General features: G+C 32.5%; 1 protein-coding gene and 1 long non-coding RNA gene across 4 annotated transcripts in view; one reads left to right on the top strand and one right to left on the bottom strand.

Annotated features, from left to right (window-relative positions):
• LOC127701548 (inositol 1,4,5-trisphosphate receptor type 1-like) overlaps nucleotides 1–22,358 on the bottom strand; it is a 405,533-nt gene that overhangs the window by 322,870 nt on the left and 60,305 nt on the right. For all 3 annotated transcript variants that reach the window (XM_052205488.1, XM_052205479.1, XM_052205470.1), the window contains 3 exons: nucleotides 14,032–14,127; nucleotides 11,292–11,449; nucleotides 5,941–6,040 (listed from right to left, as the gene is read on the bottom strand). In XM_052205488.1, the coding sequence (XP_052061448.1) occupies nucleotides 5,941–6,040; nucleotides 11,292–11,449; nucleotides 14,032–14,127 (354 nt within the window). The remainder of the gene's footprint in view (nucleotides 1–5,940; nucleotides 6,041–11,291; nucleotides 11,450–14,031; nucleotides 14,128–22,358) is intronic.
• The window catches only part of LOC127703865 (uncharacterized), a 121,063-nt gene that overhangs the window by 75,334 nt on the left and 23,371 nt on the right, over nucleotides 1–22,358 (top strand). The gene's annotated exons all lie outside the window — the stretch shown is intronic.

The following is a 22,358-nucleotide window of genomic DNA, read 5'->3' on the forward strand; positions in this document are numbered from 1 at the left end:
AAAAAAGGAAAAAAAAAAAAAAATCCCCCCCCCCCAAATTTTTTGAACCACCTTATGATTCATCACCCCCAAACTCAATCCCAGCCTTCCCTTTGTGGTATGGTACCTTGCAGTACAATTTCGGAGAGATCCATACACTTGAACACAAGTTATTGTCTGGAAACTAGAAAAATGCTTATTTTTGGCCCCTTTTTGGCCCCCAATTCCTAAACGTTTAGGGCAATTACCCCCAAACTCAAACCCAGCTTTCCCTTTGTGATATGGAACCTTGTAGTACAATTTCAGAAAGATCCATACACTTACACACAAGTTATTGTCCTGAAACTAGAAAAATGCTTGTTTTTGGCCTTTTTGGCCCCAAATTCCTAAAATATTGAGGCAATTACCCCCATCATCAATCCCAGCCTTTCCTTTGTGGTATGGTACCTTGCAGTATAATTTCAGAGAGATCCATACACTTGAACACAAGTTATTGTCTGGAAACTAGAAAAATGTGTTTTTTGGCCCCTTTTTGGCCCCCAATTCCTAAACGTTTCGGCAATTACCCCCAAACTCAATTCCAGCTTTCCCTTTGTGATATGGAACCTTGTAGTACAATTTCAGAAAGATCCATACACTTACACACAAGTTATTGTCATGAAACTAGAAAAATGCTTGTTTTTTGCCCCTTTTTTGGCCCCTAATTCCTAAAATTTTGAGGCAATTACCCCTAAAATCAATCCCAGCATTCCTTTAGTGATATGGAACCTTGTGGTACAATGTCAGAGAGATCCATACACTAACACACAAGTTATGTCTGGAAGTTACAAAAATGCTTATTTTTGGCCCCTTTTGGCCCCTAATTCCTTTACTGTTGGTACCATAACCCCAAAAATCAATCCCAATCTTCCTTTTGTGGTATTGAACCTTGTGGTAAAATTTCATAAAGATCCATTCACTTAAACTAAAGTTAGAGTGCGAAAACCAATGTGTCTTCGGACGACGCAAGACGACAATGACAACGACAACGACGACGACGACGCCAACGTCATACCAATATACGACCACAAAAAATTTTTTGCGGTCGTATAAAAAGCACTCACCTGTTATAGTTACTAAGTCCCGTAACTCAAAAAGTTATAATCTTATTTTCACCAAAAAGTATACAGATCGTTTGACCATCATAAGAAACAACTATGTTAAGTTTCATGAAATTTGGATAAGTCGTACTCAAGTTACGGTGTGACATGTTTTCGGACGACGGACGGACGGACTGACAGACACCGGACATTTGTATACCATAAAAAATCCCGTCAAAAATTGACGGGCGTATAAAAACTACAACAATAACCCCCAAAATAAATCACAACTTTCCTATTGTCGTATGGAACCTTGTGCTAAAATTTAATAGAGATCCATGCACTTATACTAAAGTTATAGTCTGTGAACCAATTTATTTTCTATGAACCAGTAAAACTGACCTTTTTTGGCCCCCAATTACAAAACCGCTAGTACAATAGCCCCCAAAAACAATCCCAACCATCCTTTAGTGGTATGAAACCTTGTGCTAAAATTTCAGAGATCCATGCACTTATACTCAAGTTATTGTCTGTGAACCAGACAAATAATTGTTTTTGTTAGGCCTTTTGGCCCCTAATTCCTATTCAGCAATGACAATAACACCAAAATTAATCCCAACCGTGTGGAACCTTGAGCTAAAATTTAACAGAGATATCTACTCTTATACTCAAGTTATTGTCTTAAAACCAGACAAATAATTGTTTTTGACCCCTTTCTGGCCCCTAATTACAAAACAGCTATCACAATAACCCCCAAAATCAATCCCAACCCTCCTTTTGTGGTATAGAACCTTGTGCAAAAATTTCTTACACATCCATACACTTATACTAAAGTTATTGTCTGTGAACCAATTTATTTTCTATGAACCAGTAAAACTGACCTTTTTTGGCCCCTAATTACAAAACCACTAGTACAATAGCCCCAAAAAACAATCCCAACCATCCTTTAGTAGTATGGAACCTTGTGCTAAAATTTCATAGAGATCCATGCACTTATACTCAAGTTATTGTCTGCGAACCAAAAGGTCTTCAGACGCAGACAACATCATAACATAATATGAACGCAAATTTATGTATAAAAATATATAATTCAAATTAACAAATAGGTTTAATAGTGTTAATAATTTACAGTCATATCTATTATGAACATTAATAATTTATAGTCATTTTGTTATGCATTACCTTTATCGTTACCCGTGTTAACTGTTAAATGAATACGTGCAAATGTAATAAAAAGCTGTGCACAAAGGTAAAAAATTTTAATCCTCAAATGCGAGCAAATGAGCTACGACCCTTCTTAAAAGAAATTGGACCAGATTTTTCATGACCCTGTCTAACCTGCTAGGTCTGGCAGTACATGTCAAATAAAAAATTTACATATCCTAAAAAACAAAATTTTAAAGAATTTCATACAAATTGTACAGTAATTTATGACTACCATTTCTGTATTTTTTGTCTATTTGTAGCAACTGTTGCCTTGACCTTTGACCTTTTAAACCGAAAATTCAAAATCATTTGGAATTTCCCCCTTCACAATATCTACCTTCTATACTATTTTTAATTTAAACCAACAATGGAAACTCTAGATACCATACAGAAACTATTTCTTTCCATAAAAATTCTATTTTCAGCAACAATAACCTTAAACTTTGACCTATTGACTCTAAAACCGATGGGCCTCTTCCTGCTCCTCTATATCTTCCAACAGTATATATATATATAAGTTTAGTTTTAACAGAAAACTCAAATTACCATTAAGAAAGCATTCTTTTTCAAAATCTATTTTCAGTAACAGTGACCTTGAACTTTGACCTGCTGACTTCAAAATCAATAGGTTTCTTCCCCTCCTCTATGTCTTCTATATGTATCAGTTTCAATTAAATCAAGCAAAGGAAACTGAAATTACCATCCTGATAGCTTTTGTATCAGAAGACCAGACGGATGGTTGGTCTGACAGATTGACAGATGGAAAAAGCGATGACCATATAAAATTGTTTTCTTGGACCCTACAAGTATTTTGTTGTCATGGCAAAGTCTATATTTTGTTATAGAATTACTGACTCAGAGATATGTCTTGCCTGTGTGTAGTTTTGAAAGTGTAATGCAAATGTTGAATTTAAAAAGAATTTAAGAGAGAGGCGAAGGATACCAAATGGACATTTAAACTCATAAGTCGAAAATAAACTGACAATGCCATGGCTAAAAAAGAAAAAGACAAACAGACAAACAACAGTACACAAAACACAACATAGAAAACCAAAGACTGAGCAACACGAACCCCACCAAAAACTGGACCATGACTAAGGGGGTAGGGTCAAATGATCCATGGAAATGAGACGTACCAATGCTAATGCAACTGCATACCAAATATCATTAACTTACCAATAGTGGTTCCTCTTACACTGACCGAGCCACAAGCTTTAACAAATTGTTCATGCTACCCTAACCACCAGGAATAGCATGTCTCAATCACATATAAGCCACTTTGATGAGGCAAGACAAAATTTATTAGGATAAAAAAATCAAATTCTAACACAATCATTTTGTATCAATGGTTCTGATTGGATGACAAACAGCATAAAATCAGTGTTCCACCAGGCCCTTAAAGGACCGCTGGCCTGCGATGTATAATTTTTTAGCGTGGTTCTATCGGTCTTACCGCGTTGATTAATTATGTCCATGGTGCTAAAGTTTTCAGTTAAAAAATCGTAAATCGGTAAAGTTTTAAACGACTTGTTAAATCTTTTCCGTGTGGTATAAAATTCCAGGTGAAATTTGACCAGTTCAAACCAGATTGTTTACACCACGTGATCGATTTACCTTATGAGGTTAACCTTGTTGATTGGATTTAATCAAAGTATTTAACACTTGTAACATGATTCTTTTGTGTTTTAATTAAGAGATCATAATTTTATGACTTTTTTTGTACATATTAAATTGTTGGCTCATTACAGATAATTGACAATTATACATTTCTCAAATCTTTATGAAGCACGTAGAACAAACTTTCCTTGTCAGAAATATACGATTATCAAAATTCACGATGTCTGTTCTACATTCATCCATTGCCAAAATTATCTTTAATTATGACATAGTTATTGCATGATAGTCTGGTTTCAAACTTTAATACCTGTCAACAAGTTATTCAAAGGGGACGGACATATGTACATATCACATGACCCAGTTAATTCAAGTAGAAATTTCAAGTTTATTTACAATTAATTGCAATCTATTTTATAAATAAATGCATGACTGTACCTGCAAACTTGATATCTATATCCAAAATTAATGAATAAAAGAAGTAATCTTGCAAACATTATTCATAAGCACATGTTAAAAATCTATTTATATCTACTTCCTGTCATTTAGGCAGGAAAGTAGGGAGAATTTGTTGTTGACATTGAATATGGTTACTTATAGATCTTATAGACATAAGATAAATAGATTTAGGAATTCTTTTTAAATGGATCATGACAAATAAAGATTTAGATTTTAGTGCAGTATTTAGTCTATATCTATGTTTGATTATCACCAAAGACAAGAAAGGTTAATATTTACATGAAATTTATATTTACGGCAAAACGTTTTAAAGTTTATGAAATTTCTTTTTATTAAAATTTAAGATAGAAACTGGTTCAAATAATACAACAATATTTGTTCTTGTTAATTTTATATCTCTTTATGACAGGAATCCTTTTAAATACAACAACTTTTTATGTAGAAACTAGAAAGTTTTTTAGATTGAACATTTTTATTCTCATTTGAATGATTTATTTTTTTTTTATTGATCATGTATTTTATAAAAGATTTAATTACTATAATTATTTAGATGAATATTTAGTAATGAATCATGTTTTATTATTTTTAAAAGATAATAAAGTATACAAATTGCTTATTGATTTACTTCTTTTTTACCAATAATTTTCGGACTCAATGTCTTTTAATACACAGTGCCACAGTATTAAAACAAAACTAAAGACATAAAAACTACGGTAACTAGAAATATAGCTAAGCGACGCAACGCAACACGACTGATTGTACAAATCATGTCACCAAGCTGTCCACACGCGTTACCCTGGTGCTATCCAAAAATCCTGGGGAGAACACTGAAAATTTTCTATCTACCTGTCTATAACTCTGGGAGGCTGACATTTTGAATTCTGGAATGTAACATGTGATTTCTTCACTAATAAACAAAACACTCACATTTTCACCTAAAAATCTCCTTTTTATCAAATTTTATTACATTCAGAGGCATACAAGAAGCTTGCAAACGCCTGAGACTCTTTTCACAAAAAAATGAACGTAAGTTATACTAAAATGTTCGTGACTTATGAGTAATTTTACTTGTAACTTTTTTTGTGAAAAGAGCTGCTGGTGTTTACTTTTGATGAAATTACCTTGTTTAGTAGCCAAAGAGAAAGAAAAAAACATCATTTCACAGACTTTTGTTTAAACAAATTTTTCACTAAAAATGATGACTAAAATGAGCTGATTTGTTTATTTTGGATTAAAATAGAGGTTATCATATTGAATTTGAAGGTTGGCCTATGTAAAACTTGGTTTTACTGTCACGAATATCGCTTTACCTAGCTCCTCTAAGGGTTGCTAGGTTAACTCAATTTGCTACAGTAAAACACGTTTTATGTAGGCCAAGCTTCAAATAAGATAAATTTATCTCTTAAATAAGAGGCATATATGTCATTAGGTAATCAAGATTCAAAAATGCTTTACTAAAATCCAGTCTCTGGTTTAGGACCAAATAAGAACAAATTTATTGAAATATGAGCATCAAATTCTGATAATAAACAGTTTGGTAAATTGTTTAATTACACAAAGAATTGAAGAAAAAAAGTTTTAAATTAGGACTATTAAATTAAACCTTCTTTCTGATTGGTTTATCTTCCTCTTTGTCCACAAATATGTTACTACTGTGAATCCATGTATTGGTACATAGGTGGTGAAGTCGCACATAAGAACTTCTGTAAAAAAAACAGCATATGAATGACTACAGACTTCATTAACCCTCCAACCAATATTTATTGATTATCAATGGCTTTTCGAATGAGAGGGTGTCTCTTAGCTACAATCCCATCGAAGGGCGACAGCAGTGAGATAAGATGTAGCTGAGAAACATCCTCAAGTTTGAAAGACAGATAATTTGTTTTCCTACACAGTGTCAATGACGTAGGCTCATTATGTCATGCATTCTCTTTCTCTCGACTGAGAAAAAATATGTTGTCGCTAACAGGCCTTAGATACTAGCAATAATTTTCTTATCTCAAATGAGTAGCTTGATATGAAAAATTATCACAAAAAAAGATCAAAGTAAAAATACACAAAATACCAATAAGTTTCAGACACCATATTTTGTTCAATATAATTGTGGTAAACATTATGCAGAACTTGGAATAACATATGGTTGATAAGTGGGAATTCTAATAGCATTATATCCTGAAATCGTAAAATTAATGTTGCATTTTTGTCCTATTATGAAAATTGGATAAATAATTCGTAAGGGTTCCGCGGAACCCAGTGTCTCACCTACTTTTGCTGTTAGTCGCAGGCTCAACAAAAATGGGGAAAAAATTATTAAAAATTTTCCTCTAGATACTAGCTTTTGATTGTAAGAAGTTCTGTTCAAGTTTGGTAAAAATCCAAGAAGGTTTATGAATTTAATAAATGTTGTAAAAACTTTAACTGCAGACTGTACGTAATGTTAACTGGAATAAAACTACGTCCATTTATAAGTAATATACGGAAAAACAGGAACTAAATTTTTACAAAGTTTCCTTCTAGATACTAGCTTTGGATCATAAACAAGCTTCTGTCCCAGTGTGGTACAAATCTAGGATAGTTTAAGAAAGTTATTAAAATTTGAAAAACTTTAACCACAGAGTGAATGTTATGTTAACTGTTAACTAAGTCCATATATGAGTAAAATACGGATAAAAAGGATTTTTTTTTTTACAAAATTTTCTTCTGGATACTATCTTATGATTATAAACAAGCTTCTGTCCAAGTTTGGTACAAATCTAGGATAGTTTAATAAAGTTATTAAAATTTGAAAAACTTTAACCACAGAGTGAATGTAATGTTAACTGGCAGAAAAACTAAGTCCATTTATGAGTAAAATACGGATAAATAGGGTTTTTTTTTACAAAATTTACTTCTGCATACTATCTTATGATCATAAACAAGCTTCTGTCCAAGTTTGGTTGAAATGCAGGCTAGTTTAAGAAAGTTATTAAAATTTCAAAAACTTAAACCACAGAGTGAATATTTGTGGACGCTGCCGACGATGCCGCTGACGGAATGTAGGATCGCTATGTCTCGCTTTTGCGACAAAAGTAGCATGCTCGACAAAAATGAAGTCACAATATTTTGTTGTTGAAAAAAAGTAGAAAAAAGTATTTGGTCCCTTATGACACAGTGGCATAACTGGATGTTGTCACTATTTTAAAGTGTGACAATTATATTGTATTTTATATTATTGTTGATCTATATAACATCATAAATCAATATTAGCTTTTCTGAATTAACTGCAGCATTAAAGAGAATGAAAAATAACAAGAGTCCAGGATCTGATGGTTACACTGCAGAATTTTTTTAATTTTTTTGGATTGATATTGGTAAATTTGTTCTTAGATCTATAAATTTTGGATATGGGAAGGGTCAATGTCTGTCACCCAGAGACAGGGAGTGATTACATGTATTCCAAAAGAAGGTAAACCAAAACAATTTCTTAATAAACTGTTAACACAGAGATATGTCTCGCCTTTTTGTACTTTTGATAATGCAAATGTTGAAATTAAAATAGCAATACTTTAACATGTAAGTTATGCAAATATTCAAAGTCAAAGAACCATGACTGAAGGTACATGGCAAAACAATCTCCATGTAAATGAGATGTGCCAATGGTAATACAACTGCATACCAAATACCAAAGACTTATCATAAGTCGTTCCCTTTCAACAAACCTAAACACAAACATTGACTTGTAAACTATGTAAAAGTTTCAAAATCAATGAACCATGATGAGGGGGTGGGGCTATATAATCCATGGAAATGAGACTTGCAAATGCCAATACATTTGCATACCAGATATCATTGACTTAACATCAGCGGTTCATCTTAAACTGATCTAATCACAAACTAATACATGTAAACTAAGCAAAAGTTTCCAAGTCAATAGACCATGACTGAGGGGGCGGGACCAAATATTCTCCATGGAAATGAGATGTGCTAATGCTTATACAACTGCATACCAATTATCATTGACCTACCACTAACGGTTCCCCTTGAACTGACCTAATCACAAACTAATACATGAAAACGAAGCAAAAGTTTCAAAGTCAATAGACCATGAATGAGGGGGCGGGGCCAAATAATCTCCATGGAAATGAGATGTGCCAATGCTTATACAACTGCATACCAAATATCATTGACCTACCACTAGTGGTTCCCCATAAACTGACCTAATCACAAACTAATACATGTAAACAAAGCAAAGTTTCAAAGTCAATAGACCTTGACTGAGGGGGCGGGGCCAAATAATCTCCATGGTAATGAGATGTGCCAATGCTGATACAACTGCATACCAAATATCATTGACCTACCACTAGTGGTTCACCATGAACTAGACCTAATCACAAACTAATACATGTAAACGAAGCAAAGTTTCAAAGTCAATAGACCTTGACTGAGGGGGCGGGGCCAATTAATCTCCATGGTAATGAGATGTGCCAAAGCTAATACAACTGCATACCAAATATCATTGACCTACCACTAGTGGTTCACCATGAACTAGACCGAATCACAAACTAATACATTGTTGACGCCGCCGACGCCGGAAACAGCATACCTATGTCTCGCTTTTTGACTCCGTCAAGGCGAGACAAAAATTGGAGACCTATTACTCTTCTAAATTCTACATATAAATTGGCATCAAGCTGTATAGCAGAGAGAATAAAATCTGTTTTGTCAAAATTAATATGTTCTGATCAAACTGGTTTTATTCCAGGTAGATATATAGGTGAAAATTGTCGATTGATATATGATATTCTACATTTTACTGAAGAAAATAATATTCCGGGAATTCTTTTGCTGATTGATTTTGAGAAGGCATTTGATTCCATATCTTGGTCCTTTCTTTATGATACATTAAGATATTTTAATTTTGGTGATTCAGTTATATCCTGGGTTAAAACCTTCTATAATAATATAACAGCTGCAGTGACACAAAACTGTTTTCTGTCAGAATTCTTCATTGTAGAGAGAGGCTGTAGACAGGGAGATCCTTTGTCCCCTTATATTTTCTTGCTATGTGCAGAAATATTAGGCATTTTAGTAAGAAATAGTAAGGAGATAAAGGGTATTACTATAGATGATACAGAATTTGTACTTTCTCAATATGCAGATGATACATCATTGATATTAGATGGCTCGCCAGATCGCTCGATGCATCTCTTCGTGTTCTCCAATTTTATGCTGAAATCTCAGGACTTAAGATTAACATAGAAAAAACAAGTGTTATTTGGATAGGTAGCAAAAAACATAGTCATGATCAAATTTGTGTAAAGTGGGGATTGAAATGGGGCTCCAGTACATTTAAGCTCCTTGGAATTACTTTGAAAAAATGGTCAAAACAGTATCTCACCCCCTTTGGAAAGATTACTATTTTAAAAACTTTGGTCATATCTTAATTAAATCATCTGTTTCTATCTATCCCTAGTCCAGAGGAGAATATGTTACGTAATTTAACAAATAAAATGTACGCTTTTATCTGGGATAATAAACCAGATAAGGTCAAGCGAGATCTTTTATGTCAAGATTATTATATGGGTGGTTTAAAAATGCTAAATTTAAAAGCATTTATACAGGGACTGAAACTTACATGGGTAAGACGGCTGTATAACTCGAATTCAAAGTGGGTGAGATTAGTCTCTATTATGGAGCAAATAAATTTTATTGAACTAAGTTATATTGGGCCTATTAAAAGGTCATCAAATAAATTTTGGCAAGAGGTTTTTGATGCTTGGAAAACCCTTAATCAAATTAGAAAACCAAGATGTATTGATGAAGTTCTATATTATCCTTTATGGGAGGGAGAAAACATTAAAATTGGTGGTTCAAGTGTCTACTATAAAAACTGGGCTAAAGCTAGAATTTGGACAGTGCATGACCTGTTAGATTATCAGGGCAAAATTATGTCATTTCAAAATTTCCAACAATTATATCAATTTAGGCCAAATGTTTTACATTATTATGGAATAGCACACTCGCTTAATGAGTGGTTAAACACGATTGAAGTAAAGGAGAAAAAAATTCAAGCAATACTACCTTTTAATATAAGTATTTTCTTTGAATCAAAAAAAGATTCAAATGACATATACAAAGTATTAAAGAGAAATATATTACTTTTGCTGCAAAGGAAAAATGGGAGAACCATCTTAATATGACTGGTATTAACTGGAAAAAAATACACACTTCGTGTACAAAATATACTAAAAGCACTAAGCTTTGCTGGTTCCAATATAGAATTATTCATAGAATTTTAGGAACTAATTCACTACTTTATAAGATGAAAATAAATAGTAGCAACATATGTAAATTTTGCAAAGAAGAACCAGAGACCATAGAACATTTATTCTCAAGCTGTCCGATGGTCGCCAGTCTCTGGCATGCACTAAACAACTGGATTTTTGAAATGAAAAATATTGAACTGCCTTTGAATATTAAGATTATTCTATTTGGTAACTACGAAAATGTTAAATTGAATTTTGTTAAAAATAAGATTATTCTGCTTACAAAATACTATATTTACCGAACAAAATTACAAGAAGTATTGCCAAATTTAAATGCTTTAAAAAACTATTTAAAGGAACACTTGAACTTAGAAAAACATATTTCATATAAAAACCTGTCTGTAGAGGAATATAACAAATACTGGAGTCCCTGGGCCCCTATTATAGAATTATTAATAAATGTCGGATTTTGATTTAAACACCACAAATAGATATTGCAAGAACGAATTAGATTCCATTGTTATTAGATAATTATTTGTGTTCAACCTATTGTTGCACCATTATATATTCAATTGTTGTTTTATTATTTAATACTTCCTTTGTGTGAATATGCCATTCTGTATACCTTTGTTCATACATGTTGTGCTAGTCTATTTGTTACAATAAAGAAAATTCATTATAAAAAAAAATAAATCAATATTCTAACCTCGGAACATGAGAATCTTTAGTCATAGATGTTGGATCTAATTCAAAGATTGTTGCCACGTCATGTCCATGTGGCACTGATACTAAACAGTATACAGGATTTGTTGGAGATCCTCGTAATTTGTCTCGCATACTATCCTTTGCTGGGTCTTTATCAATCTATAAATATTAAGAAAAAAAATGATTTTTTTAAACCATATATATCATATATAATGCATAATTAAAATTTTAATGAGAACTCTTTTTTGTAAATTGTAAACTAGAGGCTTTAAAGAGCCTGTGTCACTGACTTAAGTCTATGTGCATCTTCAAGAATGGATACTCTCAAGCATTGTAGACTAGAATGCAATTCATGACTAAAATCTCTTTTTTGCTAATAATTATGTTAACAGTTTTTCTCCATCTTCTATAGTTTTTGTCCAAAACACAAAAAAGGGTAAAAATCGTTATTTAAGGACAATTAATTCTATAATTAGACAACTGACAATTTCATCTTTGATGACCTATTTGCAGATCTTGCCTTGCTGATCATTTTTGTTTAAGTTTCTATCTATCCATTATAGTTTTCAAGACAAATACGCAAAAAAAATTGTAAAAATTGTCACTTGAGGGCAATAGCTCCTATAAGGCTTCAACTGATGATTTTGGCCGTGTTGACTATTTGTAGATCTTGTCTTGTTGATACATTTTGCTATTTAAAGTTTTATTTATCTTATATAGTTTTCTAGATTATAGGCACAAATGTAAGAAAAAAAAAATCATAAAAATTGTAACTAAAAGGCAATTACTTTAATAATGAGTTGACCCAGTTTCGGCCATGTTAAATTATTAGTAGATCTTGTCTTGCTGATCATTTTTCTGCAATAAAAAGTTTCTATCTATCTATTATACTTTTTAAGATAAAAGACAACTAGACAAAGTGATGCCTCCACACTCCATTCTGAAGTAACTGTATTATAACAAAGTCAATGTAGGACTTTCTTTGAGATATTATTGTGTCTGGGAGACACAACTGATGCCCCTGCAGATGCAAAGTGTTATTTTAAAATACACAAAGTTGAGCATGGGAGCACATAGGTCTATGGTTCATGTAGGAATTATCTGGAAACCCTATGCACCTCTTATAAAAATCAAAACCTTGACCACATGCACACCTTCAATATATATGTACAAACAGCCAGCAAAATGAAAACTTCCTAGCATTCAAACTGTAGGAGGAGTTATCCAGAAACGCTATGCACCTCTTATGCAAGTAAATACTCCAAAAAATGACAAAGTTCAACTATCTCCCAAAAGAGCAACTATCAATAAAAATCAAAACCCTGACCACATGCACACCTTCAATATATATACAAACAGCCAGCAAAGTGAAATCTTCCTAGCATTCAAACTGTAGGAGAAGTTATCTGGAATAGCTATATACCCATAATGGGACGGACGGACGGACGGACGGACAGACAGACGGACGGAAAGGGGTAAAACAATATGCCCCCAACTTTCAGTTGCGGGGGCATAGTAAACAAAACAAAAATTGTCATTATAAGGCAATTATTCCTATAAGAAATCGTCGAACAGTGGTGGTAGGTAGATCACAACTTCTCAACATTTTTGCCACTGTCAGATTTTCTCTATCTATAGCGGTTTTCAAGATAAAAGACAAGATTTGAATTTTACCCTTATGCTCTAATTTTATTAATGTTGGTTAGTAGGCAGGGTTTTTAAACTAGATACCCCAAGGATGATTGTGGCCAAGTTTGGTTCCCATTTGCCAAATATTTTCATAGAATTTGTAAAAATTAAAGGACCGCAGATGACAGATACCAAGTGATGAGAATAGCTCACATGCTTAAAATGGAGAAAAGTCTTTTAAGGACAATAACCAAAATAAGGAGTCAGTTGACAATTTCCGCTACTTGAATTTTTCAATTAGATCATGCCTTCCTGATAATTTTTGTTGTTTAGTTTCAATCTATCTATTAAAGTTTTCTAAGTAATAGCTAACAGGGAATGAACTGTCAAATAGACAGCAAACTGGGTTTTCTGTATTTTGTTTGGTGGAGAATTGTCTCATTGGCAATCATATCACATCTTCTTCATTTTATAGCACATGTATGCCACTTTCCCTAATTAACATAATGTTACACTTCAAAAACTATAACTTAAACATTAACAGAATCTGCACAAACCAAAACTTGATGCATTATTATGTCATCAATCATAAATTATCTTAAATTAAAATCAAACAACTGTAAGTTTAGAGACTCTGTGTCAGATGATAGTGACATAATAATTTGCTGAACTACAAACATCAACAAACTCATAAGAATACAGCAACAGGCAGCAAGTTTCATAACAGAAGAGTATAAACCAAGAAGAGACTGATGTGTATCTAATATGCCTACCAAACCGGAACTTCATTATAAATATCTGTGACTCATTTCACAAAAAATCTTACAAAAAAAACACTTGTATGTCAAGATAATTACAGTATAACGTAGGATAAGTTTTTGCTGTAAGATTTTTGGTGAAAACAGCCCCTGATTTGCCTGTGTCTACTGTACCCTTATGGTTATTGTGGCAAAGTTTGGTTCAAATTGGCAAGGTGGTTTTCGAGAAAATTTTTAAACAGACACCAATTAATAACAAAGGTGAGATATTGACACACATAATTATAATCTTATAAAGGTAATACAGAGTAATAATGTTTACCACACACAATATATTGTTTATTATAAATATACCTCAGCAGCCAAATACTGTCCTGTTGCCAAGTGTTTAAACCTAAACAGACTCATCCACTGTCCTGCGCCACCTCGACATGGATCATGATGTACAACCTGTCAATACACAAAAATATCAACTTGTACACAAAATGTCCATACAGAGAAATATATCTATGCAGATAAAACTTAACATGTTCAGTGTACCCTGAAATCAGGGTCAAAACCGTTACTTGTCATATTATTTAAATAGTTCATGATGAACATTTGAACTAAGATTGAAGTTGATGTGACCATAACTTCATGATAAATTGCCTTAACCAAAAACTTTATGAAATTTGCCACCAATTACAGGAAATTATTATTAATCCCTTCAAAATCAATTTGCCTTAAGTAGGTAAGAGGGTTAAACAACCAACTCTGAAACAATATGCACTAATGCTGATTCAACTGTTCAGTAAATATTATGAGTTGATAACGGACATAATCAGATTAAGCTGCTGCACCAAGAGCACATGATACACCGACCCAGTGCATATTGAAATTGCTGCAAGAATAAAATGGAATATTTACAAGGCATCTTATCAGAAGTAAGTAAAATGGCTCTGTCAGTCCAAAGAAAAGTTTGGCAAACCTGAAAATTTTTAAAATTAAAGCTTCAATTTATCAATCTCAATATCAGTGTAAAGATTTTATTAATTTAATCCAAGTATACTGGAGTTGGATCGTGGTATGTGAAATAAATGGAGAATGTGTCCATGGACACAGATGATGCCCCTGCTTACATATAACATTATAAAGGATCATAACTCAAGACCGGTAAAAGTGACGCCACCCAAATTCGAAACAGATCTAAGTTTTGTGGTAATAAGCAATTTGTATAAGTTTCATAACATTTGGTTGAGGCAAATTTAAGTAAGAGAACCGAAACAAAAAATTCAGCAATTTCTCCATTATTCTAGAACAGTAAAAGTGACAACACCCAAATTCAAAATTGATCTGTGTTTTGTGGTAATAAGCATAGTGTATAAGTTTCATAACATTTGGTTTATGCAAACTAAACAGAAACCAATTTTGGGACGTACATACGGATGGACAAGGGTAACACTTAATGCCCCCTCCGGTGACGGCAGGGACATAAAAATGTAAAATTTTTCATGAATTAAGTTCCATAACTTTGCAATCAGCAGTGAAAATCACTAAAATTAAAAGGGATCTTACTTTTATAAATTCTAGCACTGTGATAAAATTTCAGAAAAAAGCAAATTAAGATTTATTGTAAAACATTTGAGAAAATTACCAATTTTCAATGAATAAATTGAGCTTTCTTCATTCAATCAAAAAGTCATGTATACAATTTACAAAATTCATGAGAATTTTTATAAGCAAATTTGAGTAATAGTACCAAGTGTTGACATACAAACAGACTTCCTACAATATACCATAATATGTCATGTCTAAGATCAACACCAGTGCCTTGCCATCATCAACCTTCATGCTATTTTAATGAAGATATTTATGCAATACTATAAAATGTTCAATATCAATCATTTGTTACTCAAATAAATGAAATTGTTTCAAAAAGATTGGAGCATATAATACTCTTAATTTCGGAACTTCAAATAATGTTATAGCAGTGTATAAATGTTATTAAAAAATGTTGCATGCTTATAATCATTCTATGGTCTTATTGAAAGGTACATCTCACAAATACTTTCAGCAGCTAATGACTTTCATATCCTATATCTGTGCTCTTATGAAATTAACATCAACATAGTCAAGGAAAGATATGTCAACAAACAGACAATCTGGAGAGATATACACATTAATTAAAAATTAACATTGTAATAATAAAAAATAATAAATGGAGAATGTGTCCATAGGACACAGATGATCCCCCTGCTTGCATACAACATTATAAAGGGACATAACTCAAGAACAGTAAAAGTGACGATACCTTATTTCAAAACTTGATCTGGGCATTGTGGTAATAAACATTGTATATAAGATTTATAACGTTTAGTTGAGGCAAACTAAAGTTAGACAACGGAAACGAAAAATTCAACAATTTTTCCATTTGTAAAGGAGCATAACTCTAGAATGGTAAAAGTGACGCCACCAAAATTCAAACTAGATCTGTGTTTTGTGGTAATAAGCATTGTTTATAAGTGCCATAACATTTGGTTGCGGCAAACTTAAGTTAGAGAACAGAAACGAAATAATTCAGCAATTTTCCGTTTGTAAAGGGGCATAACTCTAGAATGGTAAAAGTGACGCCACCAAAATTCAGACTTGATCTGTGTTTTGTGGTAATAAGCATTGTGTATAAGTTTCATAACATTTGGTTGAGGCAAACTTAAGAAAGAGAATGGAAACAGAAAAATGTGTAAAGGGGCATAACTCTAGAATGGTAAAAGTGATGCCACCAAAATTCAAAAGTGATCTGTGTTTTGTGGTAATAAGCATTGTGTATAAGTTTCATAACATTTGGTTGAGGCATACATAAGTTAGAGAACGGAAACGTAAAATTCAGCAATTTTTTCATTTGTAAAGGGGCATAACTCTAGAATGGTAAAAGTGACGCCACCAAAATTCAAACTTGATCTGTGTTTTGTGGTAATAAGCATTGTGTATAAGTTTCATAACATTTGGTTGAGGCAAACTAAAGTTAGAGAACGGAAACCAATTTCGGGACGTACGTATGGACGGACGGACGGACAAGGGTAAAACTTAATGCCCCCTCCGCTACGGTGGGGGCATAAAAAGGATTATAGTTGGTGGTGCAGGGCTCTTAAAATCAATTAAATTTCTGACTAAATCAGACTGTCAAGACCATGTGTTGTTTGTTGTTGTCTTTGATTGTATGTTTATTTTTAAAGGATTTAATGGTTGTTAGATGAGGTTTAATGTACTGTCTAATATTTGAGGTATTCCTGTTATCCTTTTTATGTAATAATTGCCAAAATGTAGTTTTGTCAAATCAAAGAGTGCACACCCTAAAATGTCTCGCCTGCTTTACTTATCGTGATTAAATTTCATACAATACAAATAAATATAGTTAGTCTATTGCTTATAATATCTGAAAAACACTAATTACAAAAACTGAACATTAACCAATAAACCATGAAAATGAGGTCAAGGTCAGATGAGACCTGCTAGTAGAAAAAAGACAAAGAACTAAACAAAAAAATTGTTATATAAAATTCAAGAACAATTAGTGGTTTTTTTATGTATTTTTAGAGATTATGTCATAATAAAGATAGGGGTCTCGGTTGCCAAGTGGTCTAAGTGGTTGAACTACTGTATCACTAGACTGTCAACACTGAGGTTGTGAGTTCAAATCTCGCACTGGCAGGTTCCCTCAACTCAATTCTAAATTGCCTAGGATCGTCATTTTTCCTATTGAAGGTCAGTGATTCTCCCTGGGTACTCTGGCTTACTCCACCAATAAAAACTAACCACCACAAAATAGCACAATAGTACTGAAAGTGGCATTAAACACCAATCAATCATAATGTATATTTCCGGGGCATTTTTGGGAACCAGTATGTGTTACTTGTCTTGATAAAATTGAGAATGGAAATGGGGAATGTGTCAAAGAGACAACAACCCGACCATAGAATAGACTGCTTTGCTATCAAAGAAACATGTATTATCTTTTAATTAATATCATTGCAAATTTGACACATTTAACCACACAAGAGTATTAGCTCATTTTCATGAAGGTGGTTACCAAGAACAAAAAGCTAAAAAAAAATCCATTCAAAACACACATTTAAACCAAGGTTTGTTCATCATGCTGTACATCAATGGTTAGATGTTTTACGCTTTGAATAAATCAAATATGCCAAAACAATATACCCTATGGTTGTGGACGTCTGCTGTTTCGATCACCTTCATATAGAGAAATTACTTTTCAATCCAAATTATATAAAAAAAAAATTTAAAAACACACAAATCTATTTTCTGCATAAAATGTTGTAATAGTGATGACAGCAAAATATATTTAAGAAATAATTCATGCAAGCTATAGATTTATTGGAAATTTTCACATGGCCCAGGTCAAAGCCATGCAAAAATGATAACAAATCTATGACTTGCATGAATTATTTCTATTCTAATAGGACAAATTCGTTAATTTAACAAACTGTTAACACAGAGATATGTCTCACCTTTTTGTAATTTTGATAATGCAAATGTAGAAATTAAAATAGCAATACTTTAACATGTAAGTTATGCAAATATTCAAAGTCAATGAACCATGACTGAAGGTACACTCTCCATGAAAATGAGATGTGCCAATACTTATACAATTGCATACCAAATACCATTGACATCATAAGTCGTTCCCTTTAAACAAACCTAAACAAACATTAACTTGTAAACTATGTAAAAGTTTCAAAGTCAATGAACCATGATGAGGGGGTGGGGCTATATAATCTCCATTGGAACGAGTCAAATGCCAATAAATTTGCATACCAAATATCACTGACCTAACATTAGTGGTTCATCTTAAACTGATCTAATCACAAACTAATACATGTAAACTAAGCAAAAGTTTCAAAGTCAATAGACCATGACTGAGGGGGCGGGGCCAAATATTCTCCATGGAAATGAGATGTGCTAATGCTTCTACAACTACATGGCCTACCACTAATGGTTCCCCTTGAACTGACCTAATCACAAACTAATACATGTAAACTAAGCAAAAGTATCAAAGTTAATAGACCATGAGTGAGGGGGCGGAGCCAAATAATCTCCATGGAAATGAGATATGCTAATGCTTATACAACTGCATACCAAATATCATTGACCTACCACTAGTGGTTCCCCATAAATTGACCTAATCACAAACTAATACATGTAAATTAAGCAAAAGTTTCAAAGTCAATAGACCCAGACTGAGGGGGCAGGACCTAATCGCAAACTAATACATTGTTGACGCCATCCCTGTTGCCGCCACCACTGGAAACAGCATACCTATGTCTCGCTTTTTGACAAAAAAATGAAGCGAAGATACATGTGTCTTGTGTGTGGCTGTTCTATTTTACCCTCTGTAGGCTAAAACTTTCCAATATATCTTTGGCTTGCATGAATTCTTTCTTAAAAAACCTCTAGAAAAAATGTGTTTAATCCTTATAACTGTCAAACAAACATTTTTTTTTACATTGGCCATGATTTACCATCAAATCCACAGTAGAGTGGGATGTTAATTGTAACAGCCATTTATATGTACAAAATGTATATCTCTGAGATTGTGCTAAGTATAGATATATCCAAAATTCGATCACGCTGTTGTTTACAAAGCAAAAGAAGCATGTCACATTAGAATTCATATTTATGCACAGATTTTCATAGAAGGTAAGATCAAATTTCAGAGAAGGTGATCATCCCCCCCTTTTCTGGAAAATCAGTTAAAATAAAAATGAATTTATGATACAATTTTATGAATTTGATACATTTATATGCATATTTTCCAAAACTTTGAAATGCTAAGATAATGCTATTGTCCTACATCTGCATAAAACCTCATTCCATCTTTATCCTGGCTTCCAAAGTGGTCATATTTTCTGGTCGTGATTTATAAAATTCATTTTTGACAGGCTAGTATACGGCTAAAGTGGACATCAAATGTAGACGTGCCACTTTAATTTACAGTCAAACCTGCCTTAACCATCACCTCGTTTCAGCAGTCACCTGCCTCCAACTGTGACTTTCGGACCCTCCCAAACGTTTATTCTATATAATTTAACTCTTTACAGCCGTCACCTGTCTAACGTGGTCAGCATGACATTGTCATTTCAACTTTTAACAATGGCCATTTTAATGGTTTTTAACTGCAAAAATTATCACAACGAAAAGATTTATCTGTTCAGTATTGAAGTCAAAATGAAAATCTGAACTTGTTTGCAACTTATATCGCGCAATAGGTGAACTCCTGAATTCTTAGTGTTCCACTACTTTTAATTTCAATTAAAAATCATATCACTGACTTATTGTTCCAGGTATGTTACTATTTTTCTAACGTTTTCAGTTCAAGAATCCACCATTTTTTATTTCACTGCTTGCCAATTGAAAACAGTAAAACAATTTTCCCTGATCCCAGTCACGGGAAATGTCAGAATCAGAATTTTTTGGAACCTCTTTTAAAAGGTCACCTTTCTTCAGTGGTCACTTTTGATACTTCCCAGATTTGACTGTAATTCAAAAAAATAATTGAGGTTTAAGCCATCTTTTTTACTCATCATTTTCCTTATCACACACACTTTTCTGGTCATAAAAGTGACACAAGGAGTAATTACAATAAAAACAAGCCCTAATTGAATACCCACTAACCAAAATAGTTATTGTTATGAAGGTTAATTAGTTGATTGACAGCTAAGATTTACCTGTTGGTCTGACATGTAAACTAAAAAGCGGTCTCTAAAAACACCGCAAAGGACCTCCTTTGTGCACAAAGAAGCACAAAGGACCACAAAGGAGTATGATAAGTGCACAAAGGACCTGAAATTGTTTATTTAATGGGGGGAAAGGCATTTCTCATGAAAAAAAATATTGTTTTTTATTAAAATACTCGAGTTAAATCGGTATAAAGTTGAAGATTTACGAAACTGTGTTCCGTAACCGGTACGGATATGTATAAGATTACGGCCATTTTCGATAAGATGTTAGTATACCTATAATTATATATTGAAAAGTATTGAGAAAACATGAACATATAAATAAAAACTGGACATTAAACCGAAGAGAAAAAATTAAGCTAACACTGTTTGTAAAGATTTCAATTTCACACAATTAATAAGTTATGTATAATGAGTACTTGATTGTGCTTGGGATGAACAAAGCGTTATATATTCTTTACAGTTAATTATCAGTGTTCAAAGACCGTCTTTAAAAACAATAACATTGTTGAAAAAACAATTATATGTATAAATTTATTAAAAAAACACACAAAAAAGACTTCAGACATATGCAAAATATACAAGTTTTCTAAATATAGATCTTACAAGCGGCGATCAAAGACGTCGTCTATTGAAGTTAAAAAATGAGAAATATAAACCATTTTACTCAAAATCTTATCAGAAATAAAATAATATAAAATAAGAGAGTTCTTCACGGAAACATTCAAAGCTATACAAATTCAACATGAATCACTCTCAATACAACTACGTGTCAAGTCTATCTAGACTTCAACAGGTATACTTTTTTCAAGTTTGTTTAAAATTATGTTTAATTTGAAAGCAATTTATAAATTTTAAATTAAATATTTTTATTTTCATCAGCATTGCTTTAAGGAAACTGAACTCCTTCTTATTTTTTTATCAATCATCTCAATATATGATAGATCTAATTAACAAGCTACTTAGGGTAGATGATTCTTTATACAGTATTTATTTCTTTTCGTATAATTATTTGAATAGTTAATATTCAAAATATCTACTTGCTATTGCAAGTGTTTCTTTTCAATTATTTGAAAAGTCTAAATTTTAATATTGCGAATGTTAAAATTTTCGAAATGATATATGATTTTGTCAATTATATATATTAACCATTTATGTGTGAATTTAGTTAACACATACATAGCAGAAAGTAAATTTCAGAAACTACTTGATAAAATAATTAATTTCATTTCAATATCCATTTTTTATTTCAAATTTGATTATCCATTAATCAGGCTAATAAAATACAAATAAATAAATTGAGAAGATGTATTATATGTCAGTAACAAGCAACCTAACGACACAAATAACCAAAGGACAGCTCTACAGACTTTTCTTCACTGTGTTGAGTATACATTTTTGTTCTGATTAAGATTCTTCAAGTAAGAAAATTTCGGTAAATACTTTGTTTTTGTGCAGAATAAAATTTGATAAAACAAAGTATATATTGAAATTTCTGAAAAACGGATAGCAAAATTCAACTCCATTTGCTACTTTTAGAATTACTGCCATACCGTTCCCCTTGGTGCCTTTAGATTCTTTCCGTCATAGCAATTTAAGATTCGTCAAGTAAGAAAATTTCGGTAAATATTTTGTTTTTGTGCAGAATAAAATTTGATAAAACAAAGTATATATTGAAATTTCTGAAAAACGGATAGCAAAATTCAACTCCATTTGCTACTTTTAGAATTACTGCCATACCATTCCCCTTGGTGCCTTCAGATTCTTTCCGTCATAGCAATTTAAGATTCGTCAAGTAAGAAAATTTCCTTTGTTTCTGAAAACACGTTTTCGTTATAGCAATTAAAGATTTTCTCCTATACCATTTTTTTATGCGTCATGTTCAAGACCAGTGACAGATATTTCAGACATTTTCAGACCAATAGACGTATACGCAATATAAAAACC

The sequence above is a fragment of the Mytilus californianus genome, unplaced genomic scaffold, assembly GCF_021869535.1.
Source record: "Mytilus californianus isolate M0D057914Y unplaced genomic scaffold, xbMytCali1.0.p SCAF_1, whole genome shotgun sequence".
In the NCBI taxonomy this organism is placed as follows: domain Eukaryota; kingdom Metazoa; phylum Mollusca; class Bivalvia; order Mytilida; family Mytilidae; genus Mytilus; species Mytilus californianus.